The 27,975-nt window shown below is 42.8% G+C and overlaps 1 protein-coding gene and 1 long non-coding RNA gene across 7 annotated transcripts; one reads left to right on the top strand and one right to left on the bottom strand.

Moving 5' to 3' along the window:
* The first annotated feature begins 102 nt into the window (after positions 1-102).
* On the top strand, positions 103-26,376 carry hk2 (hexokinase 2). Of its 6 annotated transcripts, none has more exons than XM_052066973.1 (18): positions 103-312; positions 1,429-1,591; positions 6,036-6,184; positions 7,122-7,241; positions 8,518-8,613; positions 9,997-10,096; positions 10,749-10,932; positions 11,828-11,989; positions 13,500-13,733; positions 14,138-14,442; positions 14,516-14,661; positions 17,692-17,811; positions 17,972-18,067; positions 19,905-20,004; positions 20,157-20,340; positions 21,494-21,649; positions 25,170-25,406; positions 25,511-26,376. In XM_052066973.1, exons 1-18 carry the CDS (start codon positions 253-255, stop codon positions 25,656-25,658), a joined length of 2,760 nt encoding a protein of 919 aa, XP_051922933.1. In that variant the 5' UTR covers positions 103-252; the 3' UTR covers positions 25,659-26,376. The 6 variants fall into 6 exon arrangements, with proteins under 6 accessions (XP_051922933.1, XP_051922936.1, XP_051922932.1 ...); XM_052066972.1 differs by lacking the exon at positions 103-312 and adding an exon at positions 445-580; XM_052066974.1 differs by lacking the exons at positions 103-312; positions 1,429-1,591 and having other exon boundaries at positions 6,059-6,207.
* LOC127601632 (uncharacterized) lies at positions 16,325-17,350 on the bottom strand. The gene is made up of 2 exons (XR_007962601.1): positions 17,146-17,350; positions 16,325-16,553 (listed from the first exon to the last, which is right to left on the bottom strand). It is a non-coding gene; the product is annotated as an uncharacterized LOC127601632 (long non-coding RNA).
* Positions 26,377-27,975: the final 1,599 nt, after the last annotated feature.

Raw genomic sequence — 27,975 nt, 5'->3', positions numbered from 1 at the left:
GTTAGAGATGGCAGCTACTTGTGTACGTCCTCAGACGAGCTGTGTCTTCTTCGCAGCCAATCAAAGTTGTGAATTTCCGTGACATCATAAAAAAAACAGTTCCGGAAGCTGTGAATTTTTTTAACTGAGTAATTGTGAAACGCAAACACAAAAAACTGGGTGGTGTTTGTGTAAACAGCTTAATGCAGTCATTGAAAAACTATTATATGCTGTTATTCGTTCGAAGAAAGACCGACTAAATCACCAACAACCATGTCGTCGGGTCTGTTGACAAACTACTGCGCCGAACTTCATGATGATCAAGAACATAAAGTGAGTAAGGCCACTGGAAGTAGTTTTACAAATAACGAAAACGGATTTCGAAGACATTTACTGAATGCTCCACAAGGTTTGTCTCCGTGAAGACTGGTCAAACGAGTAACACGACTTACACGCTTGTCGTACGTCTACTGTACTCAAATAACGACGTTGTCACCTGTTAAGAGGGAACTCTTGAAACTGGATGCTACTCGCCCGTGAGAAAAACAAGTTTTATTTTATTAATTTACTTTCAAACTTCCAAGTCACAATATGTTTGAATGTATGTATGAGTTTCGTTGTCATGTTAAGCATTGTCGCCCAAATGTCACAGTGTTCAAAGAAACGTCTGAGTTGTATTTGTGTAAATTTGCTCATTTCCGACCTGAAAATGTTACTGGGATTTTTCAAGTCTTACAGTTCAACATTTCAATGTGGGACGAAGGGAGTTGGATCCGCCCCAGTGTAGAAATAGCGTAGCGGGACATTCGACGGAGAGTCGCCATCATATTTTCTAAAATAAAACAAGTGAGGCTGAGGTAGACGTCGCCTTTGTTCATAGTTTTTCACCCTTCCACTGCACCCAACACTTGTGCGTGCTCGATACATTGAAGAGTGGGCAAAACAGGGTCTTGTTTGGGAATAAACTAGCACTCATTTTAATGCTGAGTATTGTCCTTCATGCTATTTTGTATGAGTTTTGATTGCGGTCTATCAGTATTTGAAAAATCAATAATTCTGCACGTCTTTAATGGCAAGATGTGGCTCAAAACACAGTTATACTGCAACTGATTTGTCCTTGTGGTTAAATTGGAATTGAAAATTCAAGCAAAATGTCAAATATACGATTGTGTTTGAACACTGAACATTTTGGGAAAAAAAATCTATCTATCTATCTATCTATCTATCTATCTATCTATCTATCTATCTATCTATCTATCTATCTATCTATCTATCTATCTATCTATCTATCTATCTATCTATCTATCTATCTATCTATCTATCTATCTATCTATCTATCTATCTATCTATCTATCTATCTATCTATCTATCTATCTATCTATCTATCTCTAGAGAGATATATGTATACACGCACATGAAGAAACATGTCTCTTTTCTCCAATTCTTTAGTTGGACAAGTACTTGCACCATCTTCAGTTGCCCGATGAAAAACTGATGGATATTTCCATGAGATTTCGACGAGAAATGGATAAAGGCCTTTGCAGAGACACTAACCCCACAGCTGCTGTGAAGATGCTGCCAACTTATGTACTCTCAACTCCAGATGGAACAGGTATTGCTCTCATCATGTTAGATAAGGGGTGTTCACACGGCAACATTTGCTCCAATGCTGCGCCGGGGCAGCCCCAGTAGTGCGTTCACACGTGCAATTACTTAATTGAACGGTGTTTGTTTTTTTTATTCTTCTTTCTACCCACAATCTTGCTGCTGTAGACTGTAAATTTCCCCAGTGTAAAGGATATCTTAAAGCCAAAGTTACACCGGTGTAGCCCCTGAAAACCGCTTAAACCGGAACAAATTCAACCCTGTTCAGGGAGGGGGTTTAAAAATTGCCCTGCAAATGCTCGTTTGCAGGGCAGCACCGATGTAAAATGGTACAGTACGTGTGAACGCTACAATTTGCTCCGGAGCAAATGCTCGTTTGCGGGGGTAAGACTCGCTACGCATGAGAATAGTTGAGAGTTTTACTTCCGTCTTCTTTCCTTTTGTAGGAGACTGGACTGTCTCGGAGTTGTGCAGTTTGTTCCTCTGTTGTGTGTTCACCACCCCACCCGCCTCATAGGATTTATGGATGTATTTTGTGATTTCCTCTCTTGGTTTTCTGTTTGGCACATTATAGGTTTGCTTTTCTGAGTGTCATTGAGGTCATCGTTGAATTACGTTTTCGGGGGCGGTCATTGAACGTTTCTCGAGCAGAAGGCACAGAGACCGTAAAGGATAAGGACGTGCCTGTACAGTCGTTGCTTGAGTTGTGTATGTTTTAAAAATAACCAACACGACAGCTCTTTGTTTTCTGTCGTTTTGCACCGCTGCAGAAACTGCCATGTGAACGCAAGTGGGGCTCACCGGGGTTAACACGCTCAGCGGCTTTGTACTAGGGATGTGAATCTCAGCACTGAGGACGATTCGATACACATCTCGATGCACTACCAGCGATGCGATACTTAAACGATACATGGAATTTTCTGGCGACACGATGCGATACGTTTCACCGTCTTCACGATGTGATACGACGCTATACACATTTAGTTCAAATCAATGCGATCCGATACGATACAGTGCAATTTGTTGTGATATTATGCAATTATACATGATGCAAATACGCAAAGAAAAAAAGTTTTAAAAAAGATGGAATTCAGTATGGTATTGCAAAAGGTATACCACTTTATTCCTTATAAACAGTAGAACGTGTAAAACAACTTATTTAAGCCCTTTCACAATTGGTTTTGTGCAAAGAAAATGTAAACAATTTGGCACCTGAGACTCACAGCTGTTGCTGTAGTGTAAACACAGACTACTCACTGAGTGTCTTATGAAATATCCATCTCCATAGGACAGAAAAAAAAATACAATTGAAACAATGTGGCAGTCACAGCCTCAAAGCTGCTGTGTGTATTGTAGCGTACACAGACCACTCTCACTGAGTGTCAAAATGAAATGTCCAAAAGAGTCATCCATATATAGTTTTTCCTTGCGTGGTCACAATGAGCTGCAAGGTGACCCCCAAAATAAGAGGCGATTTTTTTCTGATCCTGACCTGGTTTGCCAAGAGTTTCTCCGGTGTCCAACGAGGAACTGGACGGGAAGGGGGGGAGGCGGCGGGAAACTTGTCGGTGATGTGGTGCCATCGTCTTAAGTCAGGGGTGTCCAAACTTTTTGCCAAGGGGGCCAGATTTTATGTGGTAAAATGTCGGGGGGCCGACCTTGGCTGACATTCTTTACATTGAACAACAATATTGTTCAACAAATTTTAGTAAGCCAGTCTGTTTCACATTTCCATTTTTATTTTAATTTCAACAATCTTAAGAATTTCTTTTGGTTCATTTGAAACGGGCATATCACATGCAACTGCTTATTCACTTGACTTTTTCTTAAACAGAAGTCTCCTGAGTGCAAATTGATTGATTTGAAACATAAAATGTACCACCAGGACTTTTCAATAGTCACAAAACCTTTGACTCGAACAACAGGGAAATGAACAAGCAATACACATATCCACAACTGCAAGGATCATTTGAAATATGACATATCAGTAAATATTAACACGGAGTGATGTCTTGTTAACTCGTGAGTGATGCCCTCTCGTGTCTAAATGCTATTACTCATTTAGTGAATGCTATTACTCATTTAGGGTGGCCCGGTAGTCCAGTGGTTAGCACGTCGGCTTCACAGTGCAGAGGTACCGGGTTCGATTCCAGCTCCGGCCTCCCCTTATGGAGTTTGCATGTTCTCCCCGGGCCTGCGTGGGTTTTCTCCGGGTGCTCCGGTTTCCTCCCACATTCCAAAAACATGCGTGGCAGGCTGATTGAGCGCTCTAAATTGTCCCTAGGTGTGAGTGTGAGTGCGGATGGTTGTTCGTCTCTGTGTGCCCTGTGATTGGCTGGCGACCGATTCAGGGTGTGCCCCGCCTACTGCCCGGAGACAGCTGGGATAGGCTCCAGCACCCCCCGCGACCCTCGTGAGGATCAAGCGGCTCGGAAGATGAATGAATGAATGAATATTACTCATTTAGCCACTAGAGGGAAGCAGTACTCTATGAAACATCACTCACCAGTCTACGAGACCTCAGTCAATGCAACACGTGTTCCATTGCGCCCAACCTGCGGGTCAGACGGCACTGATTTTATGACGGGGGCCGAGGGCCGGATGAAATTCGACCGCGGGCCGGATTTGGCCCCCGGGCCGGACTTTGGACATGCCTGTCTTAAGTGGTCTGCATATTTGTGGTGCTGCCGTTGTATGGCTTCGTCGTGCGACATTCTTTGCAAATTACGCAGCTTTTATCAATCTTTTCATCTTTCTTTTCGAAGACGTAGTATTTCCAAACATAAGATCTGAATGTTGCGGAAGCATTAAAGACAGTAGTTTCCTCGCTGCTGCTTGCCCGAACTTCCATAGTGTTTCGCTAGTTGTGTACTGGACTGTATGTGACGCGCGGCTACCGTCCGTATTCAACACAACGCAAAACAATGATGGTGCATTCATTGCGCCTAGGAAAGGGCAAATAGGTGACGTTTAACATGAATAAAACGGCGCTTGAATCGGATTTTACCGATACCCACCAATGCATCGTGATGAATCTCGATTTCACCCGTGAAATCGTCGTACCCAGTGAATGAGGCGATGCACTCCCATCGCGCACGCGCGCATCGATGTATCATTAATATCGATTGTTTTCCACACCCTTACTTTGTACGTGTGAACGCTCCACAGAATTTGCTCCAGTGTAAGATATATATCGCAACAAAACATCGGCGCAGCACCGGAGCAAATGTGTGCTGTGTGAAGACCCTTATAGCTGTCCTGTTGTTTATGCTATATGAGTCCAATTAAATGTATTATTGTGGTAAAGGATCTTGACAATATCAAAGTGATAAGATTTTTCAGATTAGCGATATCACATTAAATTGAACTGATAAGAAGACGAACCTAATTTGGTGCTCGCCATTTTCATACCCAACAATCGTAATAATTGCAATGTTTTTTTTACCCTTTTACAGTGACTTGTGACAATCCTTGATTTTTATTTCAGAACTAGTAATTCATTAATTTGTTTATGTGTCATAATATGATGAAGTGGTTCAACATTTGTGGATGTGTAAGAAGCAGCATTGTGCACATGTTTCACAATTCATTGGCCTTATTCCCCATTGTAAAAAAAATAAATAAATAATAATACTTTCGGTTCCCAGAATAATGTACAGGTACATTGCCTGGTGCGATGCATTTAATTAAAGAAGTTGTAAGGATCCTGGTCATATGTGTGTTTCTGTATTTGAATATTTTCAAATTTAGCACGTTTCTTTTATTTTGCACTATACTTTTAGCTAGTGTATTTGCCAGGAACCATGACTTATTCTGTTGTATGAATGGCAACAAGTACACTGTTTGGTGTTACTTTTTGCCATGGCACCGGCAGTAAGGAGTGGATGTGCACCCTGTATTTGATCTGAGGCCATTTATGAGCCATTTAAATGCCAGTTATGTGCACTGCTTATATATTCTGTCCATCCATCCATTTTCTATCCCACTGAGTGACTTGCTAAGACGTGTGGTACACCCTGCACTGTTTGCAAGCCAATTGCATGGAACATACAGACAAACAACCATTCACATTCATACCTATGGACCATTTAGAGCAGGGGTGCCAAATTTCGGTCCTATCCAGCCTGTTTTAGATGTCTCCCTCTTCCAACACACCTGATCCAAATGATCAGGATCATAATCAGACTTGTCAGAGCTTGCCGATGAGCTGATCTTTTTTGAGAACCGGACTTGGGCACCCCTGGTTTTGAGTCTTGAATTGACCTTAAAACGCGTTTTGGGGGATTGTGGGAGGAAGCAGTAGCACCAGGAGGAAACCCATGCAAGTGCAGGGGATGAAAACGCCACACAGTGGCCAGTTGCTAGCCAGTTGTCCCACTGTACCGCCCAATTTTGTCCAGGATGTGAATAATGTAGTTATGTTCAAATCCTTTGTTTGCTTCTGTGTTCAGAACAAGGAGAATTTCTGGCACTTGACCTTGGTGGATCCACCTTCAGAGTGCTTCTGGTTACAGTTATGGGGAATGGCGAGCAAAAAGTGGACATGGAAAATCAGATTTATGATATTCCGGATCATCTCAAGAGAGGCTGTGGATCTGAGGTTTGATGCACTCCACAATACATGTGACTAATGTTTTCTTTTTTTCCCCTCTTTTTAATACTGTCCGTTCCAAAACGCTTGCTCACTTGAAAGGGGGGGACTTCAAACAAAAGGTGCTCTCTCCTGAGTTATTTATCATGTCTAGATGTAAATCCCATGAAAACCAAGCTGGATTTCTGAACATTTGTCTCATATTGGAATACCGAAATGTATTTAGTATACAACAAAAACAAAGGCATTGGCCTTGCCATTCCAAAACTACTGGAGGGGACTATACATTTTGGTGAAAATTTATTTTAGTTTTCTGACATCAAGCGACGTTAACTTAACTGGAAACTCTTTTTCAACGTACTACTTGCTTAAAAGTAACAGTTTTTTTAGGGAAGACATGTTTTGTTTGTTGTATCGTAGCCACATTTGACTTTTGAAACAAATCAAACCACATGAAAATTGATAACAAATTTAGTGAGTTATGATTGTTTTTTTTTTTTTTTTAAAAATAAAATGCTAATGGTTAAATCTTTGCAGAACTAAATTGAATCCCTGCAAGTTACCGGTAGTTGAACGCTCCCTTCTCGTTCACATTTCCTTCAGGTTCCCGTAACTTGCGGCATATGAAAACATTGTAATCGAATGAAACGGCCAAATTTCCTATTCTTTTTTCCATTCGTGCCCGAAATTGTGAATCAAAAGTGAATCATATTTGTTTTTTAATTTTGATTTTTGGAACAAATATTGAGAAAATAATTTGTAATTAATTTTTTTCTTTTGTCTTTTTTTGGGTGTCTGTTTTGTTTTGAAAACACAAATGAACAAATGATACATGGATTCCTTTGCAGTATTGTAAGACTGTGACTTTGAGAGTGTTAAGAGGTTCAACTTCCTTTTCTCATGAATGATTATTCACCAATAACTGTTTCATTTTACTTTGTTTCAGTTATTTGACCATATAGCTGAATGCCTGGCTAATTTCCTAGAGAAGTTAGGTATAAAGGACAAAAGGCTTCCTCTGGGCTTTACCTTCTCTTTTCCATGTCAACAGAGCAAGCTGGATGAGGTAGGAAATGTTTTGGGGTTAAATTCACCATAACAAATTCGTATTATGGACCAATACTGTCAACCCTCTTTTTAACACCACAGTTGCAATTCGATCCATAAACCTGATCTTCCATTTGCAATGAGTTTTTGTTGTTGTTATCTGCAACAATGATTTCATATTATTTGTAGGGCTGTTGCTAACAAATCCTTATAGGGCCGATTATTCCATCGACTGTGATTGCCTGGTGACCAGTTCAGGGTGTAACCTGCCTTTCACCCAAACACGGCTAGGGTAGGCTCCATTATACTCGCAACTATTGTTTGCACAACCGGTTCAAAGGATGGATGAATGGAGGGATGGATGGATGAGTTACTCAGGTCATCCACCCCGAGCCCCGTATATCCCCCAATTAACATGTTTTTTCCTGTGAAAATGTCTGACCGTGAAAATAAAACCCAAATCGATGTACTATATATTAAAACTATACAGTACTCACTTCTAGGCCATCATTTTCACAGTCATTTTCATATAAACCAGGGTCTGGTGTTGCATTCTCTTGCTGGCTCAAGTGCCCACACGAATATCTTCACAGCCATTTACGGTTTCTCCAAATGGCCTGCAAACATGGTACACATTTCTTGAAGATGCTTCTGTTTCCCCAAATATTAAAAAAAGAGAAGGATAAAAAGGTAATTTTAGTGCCGTAATTTTAATAATGTGATACAGCAGTATTTTTGTTCACAGTGATCATGCCATCAGAACCTAGTATCGGCCCATGCCCGGTGTTGCATGTTAGGTGGAGAAGCTTCAACTTGCACCTAGATGAATTTAACCGGACACGGTGATAAAGTGAAGGGATGCAAGGCTCCAGTTGATCAGTCATGGGATATATTGTGATGAGACTTTCGGTTGTATGTGCCGGTTCATAGTCGCGTACAAATGTCTGTCCCAATGTTTTCTCTCAAAGATATCCCAGCTCCGCTTTGCAGTAATAACATAGACATATATTTTTGGCCTGTTTTAGTTTAAAGTGGCCCCAATATTTGAAACATGGAAATATGCAAATATGGTTTTAAAATGATAAAGCTTAATTTTGAGGTATACAGTTTTAGGTTCATCAAGTTTTCTGGTCAACTTTGTTGCTTTAGCTGATTTTTTTCCCTCTTCTTTCAGTCCTCAGATAATAGGTAGGTGTGATACATGTGATTGTTGTTAGTTATTAAATGTTAAATAATGGTGTACAGATTTAGAAAATGTCTCTGCTATTATCGCCTTTCATTTCACCCTTATTCAGAGTGTATTGATTTCTTGGACCAAAGCCTTCAGGGCAAGCGGAGTAGAAGGAAAAGATGTTGTGAACCTCCTGCAGAGATCTGTGAATAAACGAGGGGTAAGTGTGCAGCAAATACTGCACATTAGATGATCATGAACAAATGTTGACAGTAACAGCCTTCTGCATTTTTTATTTTTGTTACGAACAAAGGCTGGCTACCTAACGTGTAAAGTTTGTTTTGGAGCCGGCGTCAACACCGCACAAGTCACTAATCATAACTTCCTTGGCAGTGAAAAAGTGACAAATCTAGAAGTATCATTATCACGACGGGAGTAGTAGTAACAGGAGAAAGACGTCCAAGCCATGCTAATTGCCAAGCTGTCTTACATTTTGTTGCAAAACACTGAAATAACTGCTTGGGTGATACAGTATACTTGTTATATACAGTAGGTCTGGCCGGAACTACCGGTATGTTATAGGGTAGAGTAACCAACTTGAACAGCAAAATGGCAGGCCACTAAAGTGTCTGAAGAGAATGTAATAGACAATAAAGAGGACCAGGAACAGTACATAAAGTAGGATGCCACCGCATACTTCAGCTGAGAGGAAGGGGCCTATAAGTTTTAAAGTATAGTACAATATACTGTTGCAAGAAAAAGTATCTTCTCCATGAGCCGTCACCTTCCCGTGGTGGCGTGTCCCAATGATCAATGGAGCTATGTTTTCTGGGGCGAGGGACCAGACAAAGCATGGTTCAGAGACCCCTGATGATGATTGACAAATTGGGAACATATTCATTCTCCCTTGCTCGGACATGGATTACGGGGGCCCTCTGGGGTGGGGCTCGCTGATGAGCGTCTGGTGGCCGGGCCTGCACCCAATTGGGCTGGCTGGATTGAGCCCAAAAAGTTAACATGGGTACCCCTACCTAAGGGCTCCCCACCTGTGGAAGGAACCAAAGGAGTCGGGTGCCCTGTGAGCTGAGTGGCAGCAAAAGGCAGGAACCTTGGCAGTCTGATCCCCGGCCACAGAATCTAACTCTAGAGACATGGAATGACAGAGCTGGAGCCCAAGTTGGTGTGTGAAGCAGACAAGTTCTGACTCGATACAGTCGCTGGTACCAGTCCTTTTGAGAGGGGTTGGACACCTTTCCATTGCAGAGTTGCCCGTGCGCTGAGGACGTGTGGGCATGCATACTTGGTGCCTGTACATTAGGGTTCACCTTGTTGGACAAGAAAGTAGACTCCCTCCTTCTTTGGGTGGGGAAACGGCGGTTCAGAGTAACCGTGCACTGTACTTGATATTTAATAAAATACTCAAAATGGTGTCTTAAAATGCAAGTTACATTAATTCAAAGTAACAATGCTCATGTGCGTCAAACATCCAATCTATAGTTAGTGGTAATGGTTCAACTTTTTGTAAATTTTCTAATATTTCGGCTGGTATCGGTGGATTTCTCCACTGCGGTCTCAATTGTTGTCTTCTCTGTTATTATTGTAGGACATTAAAGTTGACATAATGGCTGTCATTAACGACACAGTTGGAGCTATGATGACATGTGGCTATGATGATCACAACTGTGAAATTGGTCTCATCGTAGGTGAGTGGATTTTCTTCTGTTATAGGCATTTTGTTGTTTATTTCTTCCTTTCCTTTTAGGTTGTGGTACTGGTTCATCACCCATCCCGATAGATGGTCTTGAGTTCTACATAAATTTCCAAATGATTTTTTTCCATCCATGATAGCAATTCGACGAGGGGCTAAAGTAGCAAATAAACCTTGTGGTAAAAACTGTTGTGAGCAATGCGCACGTCACCAGGGCCATTCAATTGAACTGGCAGTGGGCGTGCTGTTTGTTTAAAAAAAAAAAAAAAGGGCACTGTTGTTCTGTGCTACATCGCTGAAAGAAATGCCGACATCTGTCAGCCAATCAAATGATAGTGATGTCATGTCTCTCCTTGTCCAGCCCTGAACAAGTTTGGAAGAGGTTATCAACAACGGTTCTATTGTTACAGCCCAGCCTCGAAAAAGTATACTGGAAAAGTGACCAAACATGGCGGAATCTGACTAGAACCGTTACAATGGAAATAATTTATTATGTCTCACTATTACACAAACTATAAGTTTTTCCAGAAAGATATTAGTGATATATGGGTGCTTTTGTTTTCGTTTTCGATTATAAGCGTACTTTGGCAAAGATGAAGACGAATCAAAGCTGCTTGTCATTTATCACTCACATTTCATTTTTACAGGAACAGGGACGAATGCCTGTTACATGGAACAAATGAGGAACCTTGAGTTGCTGGATGGCGATGAGGGGCGGATGTGCGTCAATACAGAGTGGGGGGCTTTTGGAGATGACGGTGCCTTGGAGGACCTGCGCACACATTTTGACAGGGAAATAGATGCTGGCTCTCTGAACCCTGGCAAGCAGCTGTGAGTAACAGCGTCTCAAAGTTATGACTTGATAAAACTCATTGCTTTTTGTATCGTTTTTCTACATCGAATACATTTACTAACTGCACAATATAGAAACCATGCTATATTGCTATATTGGTGTGAGCACCAGATACTGTTGTTTGGTGCTAATTCAGTTGCTTTTGTATATACCGCTTGACTTGGATGGCCGTTATGAATTTTGGGAAACCATTATAAATGTTTAATCACCTCCACATATTGTATACACAGCGCACAACAAATGGATGGATAACGAGTTTTAAAATCAGATGTCAAGAATAATGACTGTTATTGCGGATTACATACGACAATTAGAAAATTTGGTTCAGACGTTAACAAGCATCATGGAACTTGACATGCTTGATTTGCTTTCGCGGGCCACATAAAATGATGTGGTGGGCCAGATTTGGCCCCGGGGCCTTGACTTTGACAAAGCAATAATGTAAACAATAATCATCAATCAAATAAGATGGAGCAGATTGATATGATAATCAACACATGACAATTATTGCAACAATTCAATTACAAATACACAAAGATTAAGTTACTGTAAGAAAATTCCAATAAAGTACCATCAGCTGTGTCATCAGATCATTGTATGGATCCAGACATTGTGGCATCTTGTTTCTGATGTGAGACCTGCTCCATAGTAGTAATTAAATCATCCAATTGTATGAATGGTTTTGAACACGTGCACATCAAATGCAGCACATGGAAGACTTGTTGAGGTAATTTCTGAAAACATACTTTCGGATGGTAGGTCGGTAGGTACTTTATTAATCTTGTGGTGATGCACGCACTTCTTCACATAGACACAAATATGTTATTGTGACCTTTTACAACTGGGATTGTTCTTTTATTTGTTGATTTCTAGTTTTGAGAAGATGATCAGTGGAATGTACATGGGAGAACTGGTACGGCTCATCCTTGTGAAAATGACCAAAGACCAGCTTCTGTTCCAGGGCAAGACTACAGCCCAGCTCCTTATGACTGGAAAGTTCAGCACCAACTACATCTATTCCATAGACACTGACAAGTTAGTTGATTGTTTTGTTTGTTTGCATTCATGTTGTCTTTGTATTTCCTTTTGGTTAGTAGTAGACCCATCCCGTCAGTTTTGTTCCCCAAAAGCTTTTACAGTGCAGTTTTTCGAGGGAATGTTGTAATATTATAACTTAAAGTACCGTAAATGCCGTGCCATGTAAATATATGCGCCGCACCATATTATAAACCGCTGGCCAATGAGTAGGCGGGGGGTTGCTTCTGCGTCCATGCCGCCATGGAGCGCCTCCCGGTGCGGTCCCCCGCTGAACCCCCGCAGAAAAAAACCGCACAATTTCTTAAGGTGAAAATAATCTCCATATTTTTATCAGCATGATAAATGCATTTGCACAATGAAATTACGCTGAAACACATAAGAGGCCAGACAAAGAGAGATCTTGATGCGCATTTGCGTAATTACGAGGAGAAATGCTGCAGCCCACTTGGCTTTAAATAGAATAATGCAAATCATATAAATGGGAAAAGATATATGAAATTATTTCTATAGTCAGCCGCTTAAAAATGATCACCGTTGGCAGCTTTAGGCCTGATGCTGCGCGGCTCAAAACACAGGTAAAATGTGTTCTCTCTTGGCCGCTTGTTTTCAGTATGACGGGGAGTCACCTTTTTTATTTACATTCCGAGTGAGAGGCAAATCAAATGTCAGAGGGTCCTTGTTCATATTTATTATTTCATCTGAGCTGATGGAATTCTCCGCTATCTTTGTTTGTGTGAATGTGCGGAACGAAGCAAGTTTGTCCTCGTACTTGGGAGGGAGCTGCTGACATAACGTCGTGCGTGCCCAAATAGACGGGCTTTTCCATTTCATGAATCTATAACACCACAACGGCCCACCTTTAAAAGCTTTGGTTGTCTTTTTACACTGGCTCAATTCTTCTTGCCGGAGCCCCTCCACCTTTGCACCATCGACTCGTCAATGCCAAGATTACGGGCAGCAGTTTGATTTCCTTCTTTAACTGCCAAAGTGATTGCTTTTAGTTTAAAAGCTGCATCATATGCTTTTCACCTGGTATTCTCCATGTTGTTAGAAGAAAGATTGAAATAAGGAAGTTGTGATTACCAGTAATCAAACAATTTCATTGGACCCCTGTGTACCATTCATTCATTTTATTGGTCGACTGTTGTCGGGTAACACATTTTCCCCCCGCTACGGCAAAAAGAGCGGAAGTTGTGATTAGTCATACAATCTCATTGGACCTCAGTGAAAGACGCATTCATTTTATTGGTCCATGTTTTTCCCGCGATGGAAAAAAAAAACACTTAAAAAGCCGCTTCCTATTACACGCCGCAGTGTTGAAAGTGTGGAAAAAAAGGAGAGGCTTGTAATCCGGAATTTACGGTAATTAACACGAGTCACAGAATATCTCTTATTGGCCTGTTTTGTTGATGAACCAAAGGTTTTAGGTAGGCTTCTCAATCATTTGATTTGGTTTTAACTTTTTGTAAAAATGTTTGCTATTTATTATATTTGTTTTTATCTACAGCAGACAGGAAGGTCTAGTGAGTGCTGAAAATGTGCTGCGTGGCCTAGGCCTCAACCCAACCTTGGAAGACTGCATAGCCACTCAGAGAGTGTGTCAAATTGTTTCCACACGGGCTGCACATTTGTGTGCTGCCACTCTAGTTGCAGTGCTGCGGCAGATCAGGGACAACAAAGCAGCTGAGAAGCTGCGCACTACCATTGGAGTGGATGGATCTGTGTACAAAAATCATCAAGAGTAAGTTACCCTTTCCATGCCATTGCACATGTAATCTATTAGAAACAAAGAAACAGGAACACAAATTTTATTGCGGGCAAATATGAACAGTGAAGTAGCCAGAAATGTTTCATTGATGATTCAAATAGGGGCACACCTGAAATGTCAAAATCAGTGATTCTTCACAAAAGCCTCACTGAAACCAACGGTTGGTGGGTTAGCGTAGCTTTTCTGGGGTTGTAGGTGATGACACACGCAATTTGAAAAAAATATGTTAATACTGCTCCCAGCATAAGCCTGATTTTACCTATTTTACAAATGTACGGTAATACAGTAAAAAATAAATAAAATAATTGCAATGCTAGTATCCAAAAGTTGTCTGAACACCACACCCATTTTAACCAAAACTAATGACCTATTCCTAGGTTTTCTCGGAGACTTCACAAGATGGTACGGAGGCTAGTACCTGACTGTGACGTGCGTTTTTTGAGGTCTGAGGTTGGAAGTGGGAAAGGTGCAGCCATGGTAACAGCTGTCGCCTTACGTCTTGCTGCTCAAATTGCTGAGCGGAAACATATACTTGACACCCTACGTTTGAATCGTGAGCAGCTGATGCAAGTGAAAAATCTAATAAGTGAAGATATGGTCCGAGGCTTGTCAAAGCAAGGACGCAATCGGGCTAGCATCAAGATGCTTCCAACATTTGTCGGCTCCACTCCAGATGGCTCAGGTAGCGCTTGCATTCATACTGTACAATCCTTTTACCTTACTTAGTGTTGCATATAATTATTTTGTGCTTTCAGAGCATGGAGACTTCTTGGCTTTGGATCTTGGCGGCTCAAGTTTTAGAGTGCTGCTTGTCCGTTTACGATGTGGCAAGACACATGTTGAAATGCATCATAAGAACTACAGTATTCCACAGGAGATAATGCAGGGCACAGGGAAAGAGGTAAAGTATTCAGCAGGTTGCACTCGGAAAGAAAAATCGTCATCATATTTGTTTCAAATCTATAGGCAGTTTTGGTCAGTGAACAGCGGCACCCCAACATTCACACAGCATTATTGAATGGATTGTGGCTAAAATTGTTCAACTTTCAAAACAAAATATCCCATTGCGCTAAATTATTTGGAAAGCAGTTGCTCATTGAAGAATCCAAATTCACGCCATCATCAAATTTAATTTGCAATAGCCAATGAGAGCAGTGAACTCTCAGGGATGTGTATACATTATGTGGGCAAGCGAGTTGTTTCAATGCAAAATCATTGGTGATGCACCTCACTCCAAAACAGATTGTCTATTTGGTCAAATGACCTTGGCTGCCTGAACAGAAATATTCAACGCATGAGAATGGGAGAGGTCAAGGATAAATGTCCTGGAGCATAATGGTTGTTTTGGGAACGCAGACAATATCACTCGACCTTGAATCTTGTCAATGCTTCTCAGAGGACACTCATTGGCAATCAGTTTTTCAAGAAAACGTTCCCCACGTTGTATAACACTTTTACAATATCTCAAGACTGAGTCACTGCCTGAATCCAAATGTTTATCCCTCCTCTCACACCATTAATGAAGACCAGCAGCTTGTTCACTTCCAATTGAGCTGCTCTCCCCAGCTGGCTTTTTATGATGAAACAGTAACTGCCTACCGTCATCCACTCTGGGCAAGTCGGCTCCCCTTAAACAGCTGTTGTCGTGGAGAAATTCTTGTTAATTGTCTCGAGAAACCAGCTGACCAAATCCATTGTTATATTTTCGCAAGAAATGCAACGGGAGGCTGGGGTAATATTTAAACACAAGATTACATAAGACAAGATGGTGGCTTTGTGCATTTTAAGCAAAGCTGCATTGATTTTAGGGGAGGTTCACAGATGAGCGTTAGTAAGCGAGAATAGCATTTCCTTCTGATATTTGACACTTTGTTTCTTGATTGGTTAAGTTGTTGGCGATGCAGCGGCTGGGCATGTGTGTTTTGTGATGTGTCCACACGCCACAGATGTGTCTCACCCTGGGCTTCGCTTTCACGAGCAGACGCACGCAGCCAAACACAGTACACACACTACTGCCAAGCTACGTGGAATGGAAGCTGGCAAAACACCATTAGGAACGTACCTGTAAGATCCAGCCCACTGGTTCTCATTCAAACCAAAGCCAGGCTTGCCATCGGCACAGCAGTGGGCATCACGGCTTAGTGGTAGAAAGGGCATCTCCAACACAAGGTAGGGGGTTCAATCCCCAGCCTTGTCAAAGTGTCCTTGAGCAAGATACTGAACCCCCCCCCCCCCCCCCCCCCACTTACTCCACATGCTGCGTCACCAGTGAGTACCGGTAAATGAGGAAACGGTGTCAAGTGCTTTGAGCACCCAAGGTAGAAAAGCACTATGTAAGTGACAGTACCATTTAGTGTGTGGGCGGGATGAGGCACAATCAGCATGAGACAGATACACCCCTAAAATTTGCCAATTTAACTTAAGCAACAAATATCTTATTCCTATATTTCTTGATCCTTGGAGTGTTTAATGAAGCCATGCCTTGGTACAGTAAGAAACTTGGGAGTTATTTTTAAGAGTATATACAGTTTGTTTGTACAGTATTTTACATATTGCATGCTCTCTTATTACACGCGTATACAGTTTATCGTGTAAAATAGTCAAAGAAAGCTTTTAAAATGTTGTTTTCTAGACTTGGAACGGATCAAGATTTATTACATTGATTATAATGGGAAACATGGTTTCGGTTTTCGAACAAATCGGCTCGAAAACCGAGGTATGACCGTATTTTAATTCCACTCAAAGCCTCATTTTCATCACAAACACAAATGGTCCAACTCAAGTGCACCACACCTGTCCTCCATTAAGTGCCTTCAGCTGGTCCAGAATGCCGCTGCTCGCCTCGTGACTGGTATTCGTAAGAGGGAGCACATAACTCCTACTCTGGCATCCCTTCACTGGCTCCCCATTCATTTTAGAGTTATTTTCAAGATCCTCCTCTTTGTTTTCAAATCTCTGAATAATCTCGCGCCACCTTACCTCTCTGAGCTCATCCGCCCCTACACACCTGCACGGCGCCTCAGGTCTGTGGACCAGTCTTTGTTAGAAGTACCAAGAACTAAACTGAGGCTTAGAGGGGATCGAGCCTTTTCTGTTGCTGGTCCCTCTCTCTGGAATGACCTCCCACTGAACATTCGGCAAGCTTCCTCGGTGCCCATCTTCAAAGCCCTCCTCAAAACTCACTTGTATTCTTTGGCATTCGACTCAGCATTACTTAGATTTGTTCTTGATTTTACTGTTTGGTGCGTCCTACCGCCTTTATTTCCGATTTGTCTTACCGTTTATTGTGCATGTTAAATTGCTCCATGTACAGCACTTTGTATGCAGCGATGGCTGTTTGAAAGTGCTCTATAAATACTATTGACTTGACTTGACTTGACTTGACCTGTCACAGAAGATTCAAATGAAAGTCTCTTTGTAACATATGTGCAAAGGACTGTCATTTGCTGTTACAAAAGGCTACTGACTGACTGACCTCTGAAGCCAGCAACAATAAATGCAAAGCAGAGGGAAAAAAGGAGTAGCAACCTTGTTGAAAGTAGCTAACTGCCCTGATGAGAGCAAGAACAGCATCGCTTAACGAAACCTGAACCAACACTTTTCTATTACCCACATGGCTACTGATTAAACGTCAGACCACAGTGTTTTTGAAAGCAATGATTGGTTGCATGTATGGAGTATGCAGTACACTACAGTACATCTCTTTATTTATGTAGCACTTTCACAACAGCTGCAGCTCTAGCTGTAACAAAGATAATTTGTTCATCCTGATTCTGCAACAGAACTGTAATTTGTGAGTTTTCTTTTCATGTTTTTCATAAAACCACTGATTGTAAATACTTTTTTTACTCCACATGATAGTGATTTTCCTGGAGTATACACGCTGATGCAGGAAATGTTTGTGCAATATTTTTTGTTTTTTGCTCTGCAGCTTTTCAGCCACATCGTGGACTGCATTGCCAACTTTTTGGAGAGTATGGGTATGAGAGGAGCATCCTTACCATTGGGATTTACATTCTCCTTCCCCTGTCACCAAAGCAAACTGGATGAGGTGAGGTTGTTCAGACTTGTTTGGTTCATGTTTCCCTTTAAACCTACACTTTTATATGTGGCTCCATGTCTGCCATATAAACCATTAAACTGACAGAAATGTGAATGCAGCTGTTAATATTCTCTGTTGATGTTAAAGCAATGTACACTATCGTTTTCAGGGCATTCTTCTGAAGTGGACAAAAGGCTTCAAAGCTAGCGATTGTGAGGGACACGATGTTGTTACGTTACTTAAGGATGCTGTGCGATGCCGAGGGGTCAGTACACGAAGCATTTCTTCATATTGTGATATGTCTTGACATTTTGAAAAAAGTGATGGTCTTCAAAATACCATTCCCCTTTCTTCATTCATGTCAGCCTCTTAGCTGCGGAAGGGCTAATGGCTGCCTAGCTATGGAGTCTAACAAAACTTTAGTGTTGCTAAGCGTCTGAAAACTGACCAATCGCCATCATAAAAGCACATTCCTACTCTTGTCCACATCAGCCTGTACAAATCTAACAACGATTGGCGCAGTATTTTAAATTCTATGGAGTTGATTATTGCGAGGGCAACTTTGCCAAAAACGCCTATGGAAAGGTGCACCCAAAGTAAATTTCTAGCCGATCGCTTTTGTATTTTCACAGGTTGAAGAGGACATGAGTAGAGCTGTGCATATCATCGGCGTAATTGCCTGGGTCATTTTTCATTAGGAAAACATGAAGAAAAAACACATTTTCAAACACGCAATGGTAGTTTTTTTTATTGGGTCATTTTGCTTTCACTTATTTGTTCATCTATCTGGTTGAAGTTTTTGTAAAAATATCAATTGAAAAAAATTGCAATATGTATTCGATTTTTGTTATTTCTTGTTGTGCAAGGCTTGGTGATCGACTGTTCAGCACGTCAGCCTCACAGTGCAGAGGTGCAGGGTTCTGCTCCGGCCTTCATGTGTGGAATTTACATGTCTCCCCTTGCCTGCGTGGGTTTTCTCAGGGTACTGGAACATGGGCAGAAACCGGAGTACCCAGAGAAAACCCACGCAGGCACGGGGAGTATGTGCAAACTCCAGACAGAACGATTGCACCTCAACAGATCCAGCTGTCAAACTCATAAAGTTCGCAGGCGACACCACGGTCATCGGTCTCATCAAAGACGGCGACGAGTCTGCGTACCGCCAACAAGTGGAGCAGCTGGAGCTGTGGTGCGGCCGACACAACCTCGGGCTGAACACGCTCAAGACTGTAGAGATGATCGTGGACTTCAGGAAACATTCTTCTCCTCAGTTGCCCCTCACACTATCCAACTGCCCTGTGTCAACCGTCAAGACCTTCAAGTTCCTGGGAATCACAGTCTCCCAGGACATGAAGTGGGAAGTCAACACCATCTCCATCCTGAAAAGGGCCCGGCAGCGGATGTACTTCCTGAGGCTGCTGAGGAAGCATGGCCTGCCACAGGAGGTGCTACGACAGTTCTACACGGCAGTCATCGAATCAATCCTGTGTTCTTCCATCACAGTTTGGTTTGGGGCCGCCACAAAAAAGGACAAAATCCGACTTCAACGGACAGTTAGGACGGCAGAAAAAATCGTTGGCACCGCCCTACCCACTCTTGAGGACTTGCACACTGCAAGAATCAAGACAAGGGCACGGAAAATCCTACTGGATCCCCCGCACCCTGCCCACCACCTTTTTCAGCCACTCCCCTCAGGCAGACGCTACAGATCCATGCGCACCAAATCCAGTAGACACTTAAACAGCTTCTTCCCTCTAGCCATTAACTCCTTAAACAGTCACTGACATAGTCACTCTTCTTGCACCACAAAATGGTACTTCAAAACTACTGGTTACTCTAAAATGGTTCAATGATTTTGTTGTTTACGATGATACTAGTGCAGCGTGTTATACCGGAGACAAATTCCTTGTGTGTTCTACATACTTGGCCAATAAAGATGATTCTGATTCTGAAAGGCCGGAGCCGGAATCGAACCCTGCACCTCTGCACTGTAAGGCGGACATGCTAACCAGTTGATCACCGTGCCGCCTAGAACATATCCAATTAATGTTATTTACTTTCAGTTAGTAACCCTCTTTTATTAGCGTTCTCACTGCTTGCAGGAATTTGACTTGAGCTTCGTGGCAGTAGTGAATGATACAGTCGGAACCATGATGACTTGTAGTTATGAGGACCCTAAGTGTGAAGTGGGACTCATTGTGGGTAAGTGACATCTCCTACCATTATGAAAGATTTCTTTTTTGGACTAAAAAATATGAGAATTTGTATGGAAATTATTTGGTTGAACATCTTCTGTATTCCCCCCTTTCGTATTGTTTTTGAGTAGTTAACTGCATTGCCTGTCTATAATTTAGGTACAGGGACAAATACCTGCTACATGGAGGAGATGCGGAATATAGAAATGGTTGATGATGATGACGGCCGCATGTGTGTCAACTTGGAATGGGGAGCATTTGGTGAAAATGGCGAACTGGATGATTTCCTCACAACCTTCGATCGTAGTGTTGATTCCTCCTCAAACAATCCTGGAAAACAGAGGTAATCTACATAAAGGGTGATTCGCTCATTGTTCCATGATTTAGGATCAAATGGATTTTGTTCATTCACGAAATGAATGTTAAAGTCTGATTGATTACCATATTTTCCGGACTATTAGTCGCAGTGTTTTTCATAGTTTGGCTGGAGATGCAAATTATACTCTGGAGCGATTTATGGGTGAAATTATTAACACGATTCCAGCTCCGGCCTCCCTGTGTGGAGTTTGCTTGTTCCCCCCGGGCGTGCGTGGGTTTTCGCCAGGTACTCCGGTTTCCTCCCACATTCCAAAAACATGCATGGCGGACTGAATGAACACTCTAAATTGTCCCTCGGTGTGAGTGTGGGCATAGATGGTTGTTCGTCTCTGTGTGCCCTGCGATTAGCCAGCAACCGATTCAGGGTGTCCCCCGCCTACTGCCCAAAGACAGCTGGAATGGGCTCAAGCACCGCCCGCGACCCTAGTGAGGATGAAGCGGTTCGGAAAATGAATGAATAAATAAATTACTAACACATTATTACCGGTATATCATTTCACATGTTATTTTCACATTTAACCACAAGATGCCGCTCTAGACCTGTGTTGATAAAACCACGATGAGTGCGACGTAGAAGAGGAAACGCTGCATCTTCTACCTCCGGAGATGGTTGAGTTGTTTTAAAGTGACACAGAGGATGAAGATTTCATTGGATTTAGTGATTTGGAGTGACATTGATGGTTTGGTGAACTTGTTAGCATCTTCTTTATGCAATAGCTATCTGAAGACCTTAATATGCTACTCCAACATACCAGGCACGTTCTCAGTTCGTTGTTTATGCGTCATGAAAGGTTAGCATGTCGTACACGTGTTCATCGTGTTGTTTTCTATTTTATTTTAATTTTAGATTGCCTTTCAAGATGGCATGTATGTTCTTGGTGTTGGATTTTATCAAATAAATTTCCCCCCAAAATGCGACTTACACGCCACTGTGACTTGTGTTTTTTTGTTATGCATTTTATGGCTGGTGCAACTTATACTCAGGAGCAACTTGTAGTCCGGAAAATACAGTACATTCAAAAACATGATTGTTTAATTTTTTCACCAATACCACCCCAATTCAAGAAAAAGTCAAATGTTCCTCGTGCGGCCAAGCCAATGTAATTTCCCCCTTCAAGGTATGAGAAGATGATCAGTGGCATGTACCTTGGAGAGATCGTGAGACATGTGCTAATGGAGTTCACTGCAAGGGGTTTATTGTTTCGAGGGAAAGTGTCGGAGCGGCTCAAGACCTGGGGCATCTTTGAGACTAAATTCCTGTCACAGATTGAAAGGTAAGGATTATTCAGAGTCAGATCATCTTTCTTCAGTTTATACATCATTACCCCAGAGACTAGTACATGCATCACTTTATTTGTTCCCTCTTTTGTTTCTTGTAAGGTGTTATGTTTGTTTGTTTGTTTTATTCATGTCATAAGGGGTATTCACACGGCAAGATTTGGTCCGGTGCTACGCCGGGGCTGCCCCAGGAGAGCGTTCACACATGCAAATTAGCTCCGGCGTAGCCCCGGAAAATGGCTTACACCGGACCAAATTTGATCCACCTCTGGGAGGTGGTTTAAAAATTTGCTCCGGACCAAATGCTCGTTTGCGAAGCAGCACCGGTGTGAATTTGCACGTGTGAACGCAACTGGGTTAAATTTGCTCCAGAGCAAATGCTTGTGAAGAGTACGTACGGCGAGAATGTATTGCTTTCGTGCTCTGTCGGATCATGTGTTTGTTTAATAACGACACAAGACTTGGCTGGTAACATATTTCCTTTTGTAGGAGACTGGACTGTCTCGGAGTTGTTTGTGTAGTTTGTTCCTTTGTTGTGTGTTCACAACCCCCTGCGCCCCATATAATTAATTTTGTGATTTCCTCTCTTGATTTTCTGTTTGGCGCATTACATGTTTGCTTTTCTGAGTGTCATTGAAGTCATCGTTGATTTACGTTTTCGGGGGCGCTCACTCTTGAGCAGAAAATACGGAGACCGAGGAGGAGAAGGACGTGCCTGTCCAGTAGTCGCTTGAGTTGTGTATACGTTTTAAAAAGAACCAACACGACAGCTCATTTGTTTTCTGTGGTTTTGCTCCGCTGCAGAAACTGCCGCGTGAACGCAAGTGGGGCTGCACCGACGCTGTGCCGGTGCTGACACGCTCAGCGGCTTTGTACGTGTGAACGCTCCACACAATTTGCTGCGGTGCAAAATGTATCGCAACAAAATACAGCGGTGCAGCGCCGGAGCAAATGTGTGCCGTGTGAACACCCCTATAGTCAAATGATGCTGTATATTCTCAACTGTACAGCATCACCTTAAAATATGTCTCATTCTGGAAATTTGGCCCACTCCACCAGTTTATTTAAATATTCACCAGTAACCAAGAGTGTTGCATGATCTGCAAGGTTCTGGTTTTCTAGCTATGTAGTACCACTGTGATAGACTAGAGCAGTGGTTATTAAATTGGGTTCAATCGAACCCCAGGGGTTCGGTGAATTGGTCTCAAGGGTTCGACAGAGCCTCTGCCATGGAGGTTAAGACACGCCTGACTCAACATGTCAATTAGTTATGAGACGCCCACTTGGCCATCACTGGCCACAGATGATTACATTACATTGCTTGTCCAATCAGTGCTGCTAGAAATTTAGTTCGCTCAGTAGTCAATGTGTGACTGTTGTGAAAAAAAACATACTTAGGCCATGTAATTTTATTTACTTTTTTAAATGTTTTTTTCTATGCCTTGAATTTCTAAAAAAATTATGTTTTTATTTTTCACTAAAGGGTTCGGTACCTCTAACAAGGTTAAGAACCAATGGACTAGAGGATTTTTGAATGCCTAAGACTCTTGTTACTTATATACAAATAGATGTTCTGGTTTTATTGCAAATGTAGCTGAAAACTACTTTGATGGCTCTGTAGAATTTTGTGGTATCAAGTTCTGCTGAGACCAGTTCTGAGAACTCTATAGCAGGGGTCGGGAACCTTTTTGACTAAGAGAGTCATAAAAGCTAAATATTTGGAAATGTATTTCAGTGGGAGGCATATATAAAACTATTTTAAAAGTGATTTCAACAAAATGTCAGTATTATAAGCCTCTGAATGTATTTGTTAAAATAATTTTGTGATAATACTCACCATTAATGTGAATGGTTTTTGTGCTCCTCATGATTGCTAAAAATCCGGCAAAACTATCGGAATGAAAGTCATCTTGCCGGGTCCATACGCGAAGTTACTGCTGGCTAGCTTTCACACTGCTCAGTAGCTTGCACACTTCCTTTCGGCTATCTCTCGCACAGTGTTTTGATGCGAACGTAGCATGGGGCGTGTCAAAGTGCCGCTCTGCATTCGACCGTTTCATCGCTGGTATTTTGACATTGCAAATCAGACACACCGCAGAACCCGTTCTCTCCACAAAGGCGAATCCTTCGGTCAAGTCTACCAAACTCGTCAGCTTTTTTTCTTTTCACCATCTTATTCGCTAAGGATTAGCTTTGAGGTAATGGCCGAGCGGGTTGATTCAAAAGGGGGCGTATACCTCTTTCCACAGCAATGGCAACGTTGGCCAGTATCATCCAATCAAAATGGCTCCAGGAGCCAACTACAGCCCAAAAAGGAAATAAGCAGTGAAAATTCGATCAATGGATGCATTAATAAACAATCAAGAATATATATATTTTTATCTGCGAGCCAGATGCAATCATCAAAAGAGCCATATATGGCTCTCGCCCTGCTCTATAGCATGTACTGTTGCACAAAATTGCAGCCTCAGAATTGTGTTTTCTGGACAGGGGCCAGCTTGGCCTTTCCCCTAACTGGCATATGTAATTTTAGCACTGCCACTAATTTTGAGAGAGGGTACCACGGCAATTGCTTTTGTTGAGGCATCAGAGAAGGGACATGATTCCCACGGTGAAGATTCAACGTAGACGCAGGAAATAACCGAATTTGTCAATTGTGTTAAAGATGCTCTCCATGATATTCACGACTCCTCCATTGCCCAAGTGAATTGTAGATCTGTAGAAGCAATCTATTTGGAGATTTCAACTGAGTTTGTCGCATTGACACTGTGTCTGTGCTCAAGTCGAGGAGTTTTAAGTTGTCTTTCAAGGCTCCCATGACCTCTTTGTAGTTTGTTGCATTCTTGTGTAGTCTCAGGTTGGATGTGGAGAGGACATCTTGCATCTTTAGTACCGGTAAGTCAGAAGCAGCTGCAGCTGTAGAACCGAGACTTCAGTCCATCATATACAGTACGTAGAAGTCCTTCATTAGAAAGTGCCTTCCGTCAGGGTCAATATGGAACTTGCCGCTTTGAACAGATAGGTGTAGACCATAAATAGCCACCACAGGTCAGGGGCTCTTTCCAAATAATTCATTTTGACAAAGCCATAAGAATATCAAGATGTTCCCATCCTCTTGTTTGACCAAAAAAAGAATAGAACATCTGTTTGATGTCTGCCGTGAATGCAACAGCTTCCTTCCTGAAGCAAATCAGGACACCTCATCGTGTGTTGTCAAATCAAGATGGCGCCGCGAGAGTAGCTACCTTTCCAGCAGCTCCTATATTTTGTTCTTCTACTTCTTCCTTTCATAGCTTTGCTGCTGTGAATTGGGAATTTCTCCATTGCAAAACTAATCAAGGTTTTCTGATCTCATCTTAAATCCTACCTCACTGGGGTTTCTGGTCCCCATTACCTGCGAAAAACGAGGGATGACTGTATGAACATTTTATTGAACCATAATATTTTAACTTTTCAACTTTGAATTTAAATTGCGAACAGAACAGTAACCTTGATGTCGTTTCTCTGATCCCTAAGTGACCGCCTGGCCATGCGTCAGATCCGTTGCATCTTGCAGCACCTTGGTCTCACCAGCTCAACCTGTGATGATAGTGTCCTCGTGAAGGAAGTTTGCAGCGTTGTCTCCCGCCGGGCAGCACAGCTGTGCGGTGCTGGTTTAGCCGCTGTGGTTGATAAAATAAGACAGAACCGCAGCTTGCAGCAGCTCACTGTTACAGTTGGAGTTGATGGCACCCTTTACAAGATGCACCCACAGTAAGTAACTTTTGTCCCAAACTTTAAAGCAAAATGGTTCGCCCTTCAAATGTAGTATATACCTCCTTAACCAGTTTGAACCCTCTTTTCCCTTCAATCCAAAGTTTTGCAGGAGTCATGCAAGAGACATTGCAAGATTTGGCACCACAGTGCAAGGTGACGTTCCATAAGTCTGAGGATGGAAGTGGCAAAGGAGCAGCGCTAATAACCGCAGTGGCCTGTAGAATCAGGAGCAATGCACCCGGTCAATAACCTGCACTAATTTTCTGTTCATTGTAGGGGTGTTACTGTCAAATATTTTTAGAATCAATAAATCTATATTCTCCATTGATAATCAATTAATCTGATTACATTTTATTTTGCATCACAATGTTATTCATTCATTCATCTCCCGAACCGCTTGATCCTCACTAGGTTCGGGGGGGGGGGGCGCTGGAGCCTATCCCAACTGTCTTCGGGCAGTAGGCGGGGGACACCCTGAATCGGTTGCCAGCCAATCACAGGGCACACAGAGACGAACAACCATCCACGCTCACACTCAAACCTAGGGGCAATTTAGAGTGTTCAATCAGCCTGCCACGCATGAGTTTTGGAATGTGGGAGGAAACCGGTGCACCCGGAGAAAACCCACGCAGGCCCGGGGAGAACATGCAAACTCCACACAGGGAGGCCGGAGCTGGAATCGAACCCGGTACCTCTGCACTGTGAAGCCGACGTGCTAACCACTGGACTAGCGGGCCGCCATCACAATGTTAATCAACCAATTATTGTTATATATTTTGCATTGTTTAGGGATGAAAAAAACATTTCGGCAATATCACATTTGTGGCATAACCTTTTTGAAACTGATTCAGTCACTGGTTCGGTTATTGTCTTGCAAACAAAAAGCAGATGTTTGAAAATGTCTTCCTTTTTTGAAACACAAAAGCTAACACTGGTTAAAACAAAATAAACAAACAAGAATGACAAATTTTGTCTAGAAAGATTATTTTTTGCACTAAAGATAGTGGTATAATTCATTGTTTGCTCCATAGGCTCCCCTTTTTCTGGTCAGCACATATGATTTATTTGGTTGTTGTTAACAAAACTGTAAGATCAAATGTTGGAAAATAAATTCCAGATTAAGATTAAGATATCCTTTATTTGTCCTGCAATGGAGAAATTTACAGTCAGAGTTCAGAAAGGAAAACACTGGGTGGGGAGAGGGGGAAAAAAACACGCTCGAACTATCCTCTTCTGAGGATAATTTAAGTCCAGGATAAAAAAAAAGACACATAAATAAGCATATGACAGTTACAACAAGTCACAAGACATAACATGTAATGAGGGGGCAGATGGATGGGAAGGGGGTAGGGGGGGGCGTGACTGCGACGCGGCCCGTCCGATCAGCTGCACGGTCCACCGAGCGCTCTGCAGATCATTCCACGTCGCGGGGGGAAAGAATAGGAACGATGAAGACGGTGATGATAAGGATGTGTATGCGCGTGTGATTGTCTGGTTGTGTATGCGTGAACAGGCCGCAGCTGCTTCGTCAAGGTCTGCTCATGAAGACAGTCCTGGCTTATCAGTCCATGGCCGAGAAGGAGGGGGTGATGGTGGGGGCACTAGCTTCCGTGCATACCTTCCATCCCGGGGAAAGGGGTCCAAATAGTGTACGGACTCAAGGCCACCTGAGTCCGTGGCTGTATCCCTTCACTGGCACCGATCAGCCAAATCCTCAATTCCTTTTCGAAGCGAGAATTCCAACTTCTCCCCGTTGTTGTCGATCGTACGGAGATGCTCCAGAACCGCAATTGCGGTTGAGCTCAGTCACCGCTTGAGTCTCGGTGTTGGACATTCGCGCCAGACCGGCAGCTTCTTCACTTCCAATAAAGCTGCTCCCGTCAGTTGGAATTTGCGATAGAACAGGAAACTGCTAGCACCAATCTGCAGCATACCTGCTATCAGAAGCCCGATAATGTAGATGTCTTCCTCCTCCTCAACGGACAGTATTGACAGACACATCATTCTCCACAGCGGGGGGCGCGTATGATGACCGCTTCTTTCCTCCTGCTGTGCTGGGCGGGTCTTTATTGCGCACACCAGCTCCTCTACCCACGCTGGCACGGGCTCCTCCCCATTCCGACAACGAGGTGGCCAAAACGGGGCAGTCTGTAGCGCCCCCTTGGTTGCGATCTCCCACTCTGTAGCGAGAGAGAGTGCCTCTCCCAGGGCTGCCGGATGGGCAAACTGGACGTGCAGGCGTAGCTCATCCGGTCTGAGAGCTTGGATGAACTGATCGCGTATCAGTTCATTTTGGATCTCATTTGGCATTCCAGCATATGCGCGCCGACCCAGGCTCTCGATCTCATGAGCAAGACTATGGAGCGGCTCACCGGGATGTCGATCACGCTGCTTGAACTCACAGCACAAAGAGTCTCTCAAATTAAACTCCCCAAAGCGCCGAAAACTCCCCAAACTCTGCAAAGCACCCACCGGGGCGCTGTAATCGAGTCTCTCTCCGGGGCTCAGCAGCAGCAGACAGGATGTAGCCTCCTCCGTCAGGGAAAGCGCCAACTGCTCGCTTTCA

The sequence above is a fragment of the Hippocampus zosterae genome, chromosome 6 (assembly GCF_025434085.1).
Source record: "Hippocampus zosterae strain Florida chromosome 6, ASM2543408v3, whole genome shotgun sequence".
Lineage (NCBI taxonomy): Eukaryota > Metazoa > Chordata > Actinopteri > Syngnathiformes > Syngnathidae > Hippocampus > Hippocampus zosterae.
This window is presented reverse-complemented; position numbering and strand designations above follow the sequence as displayed.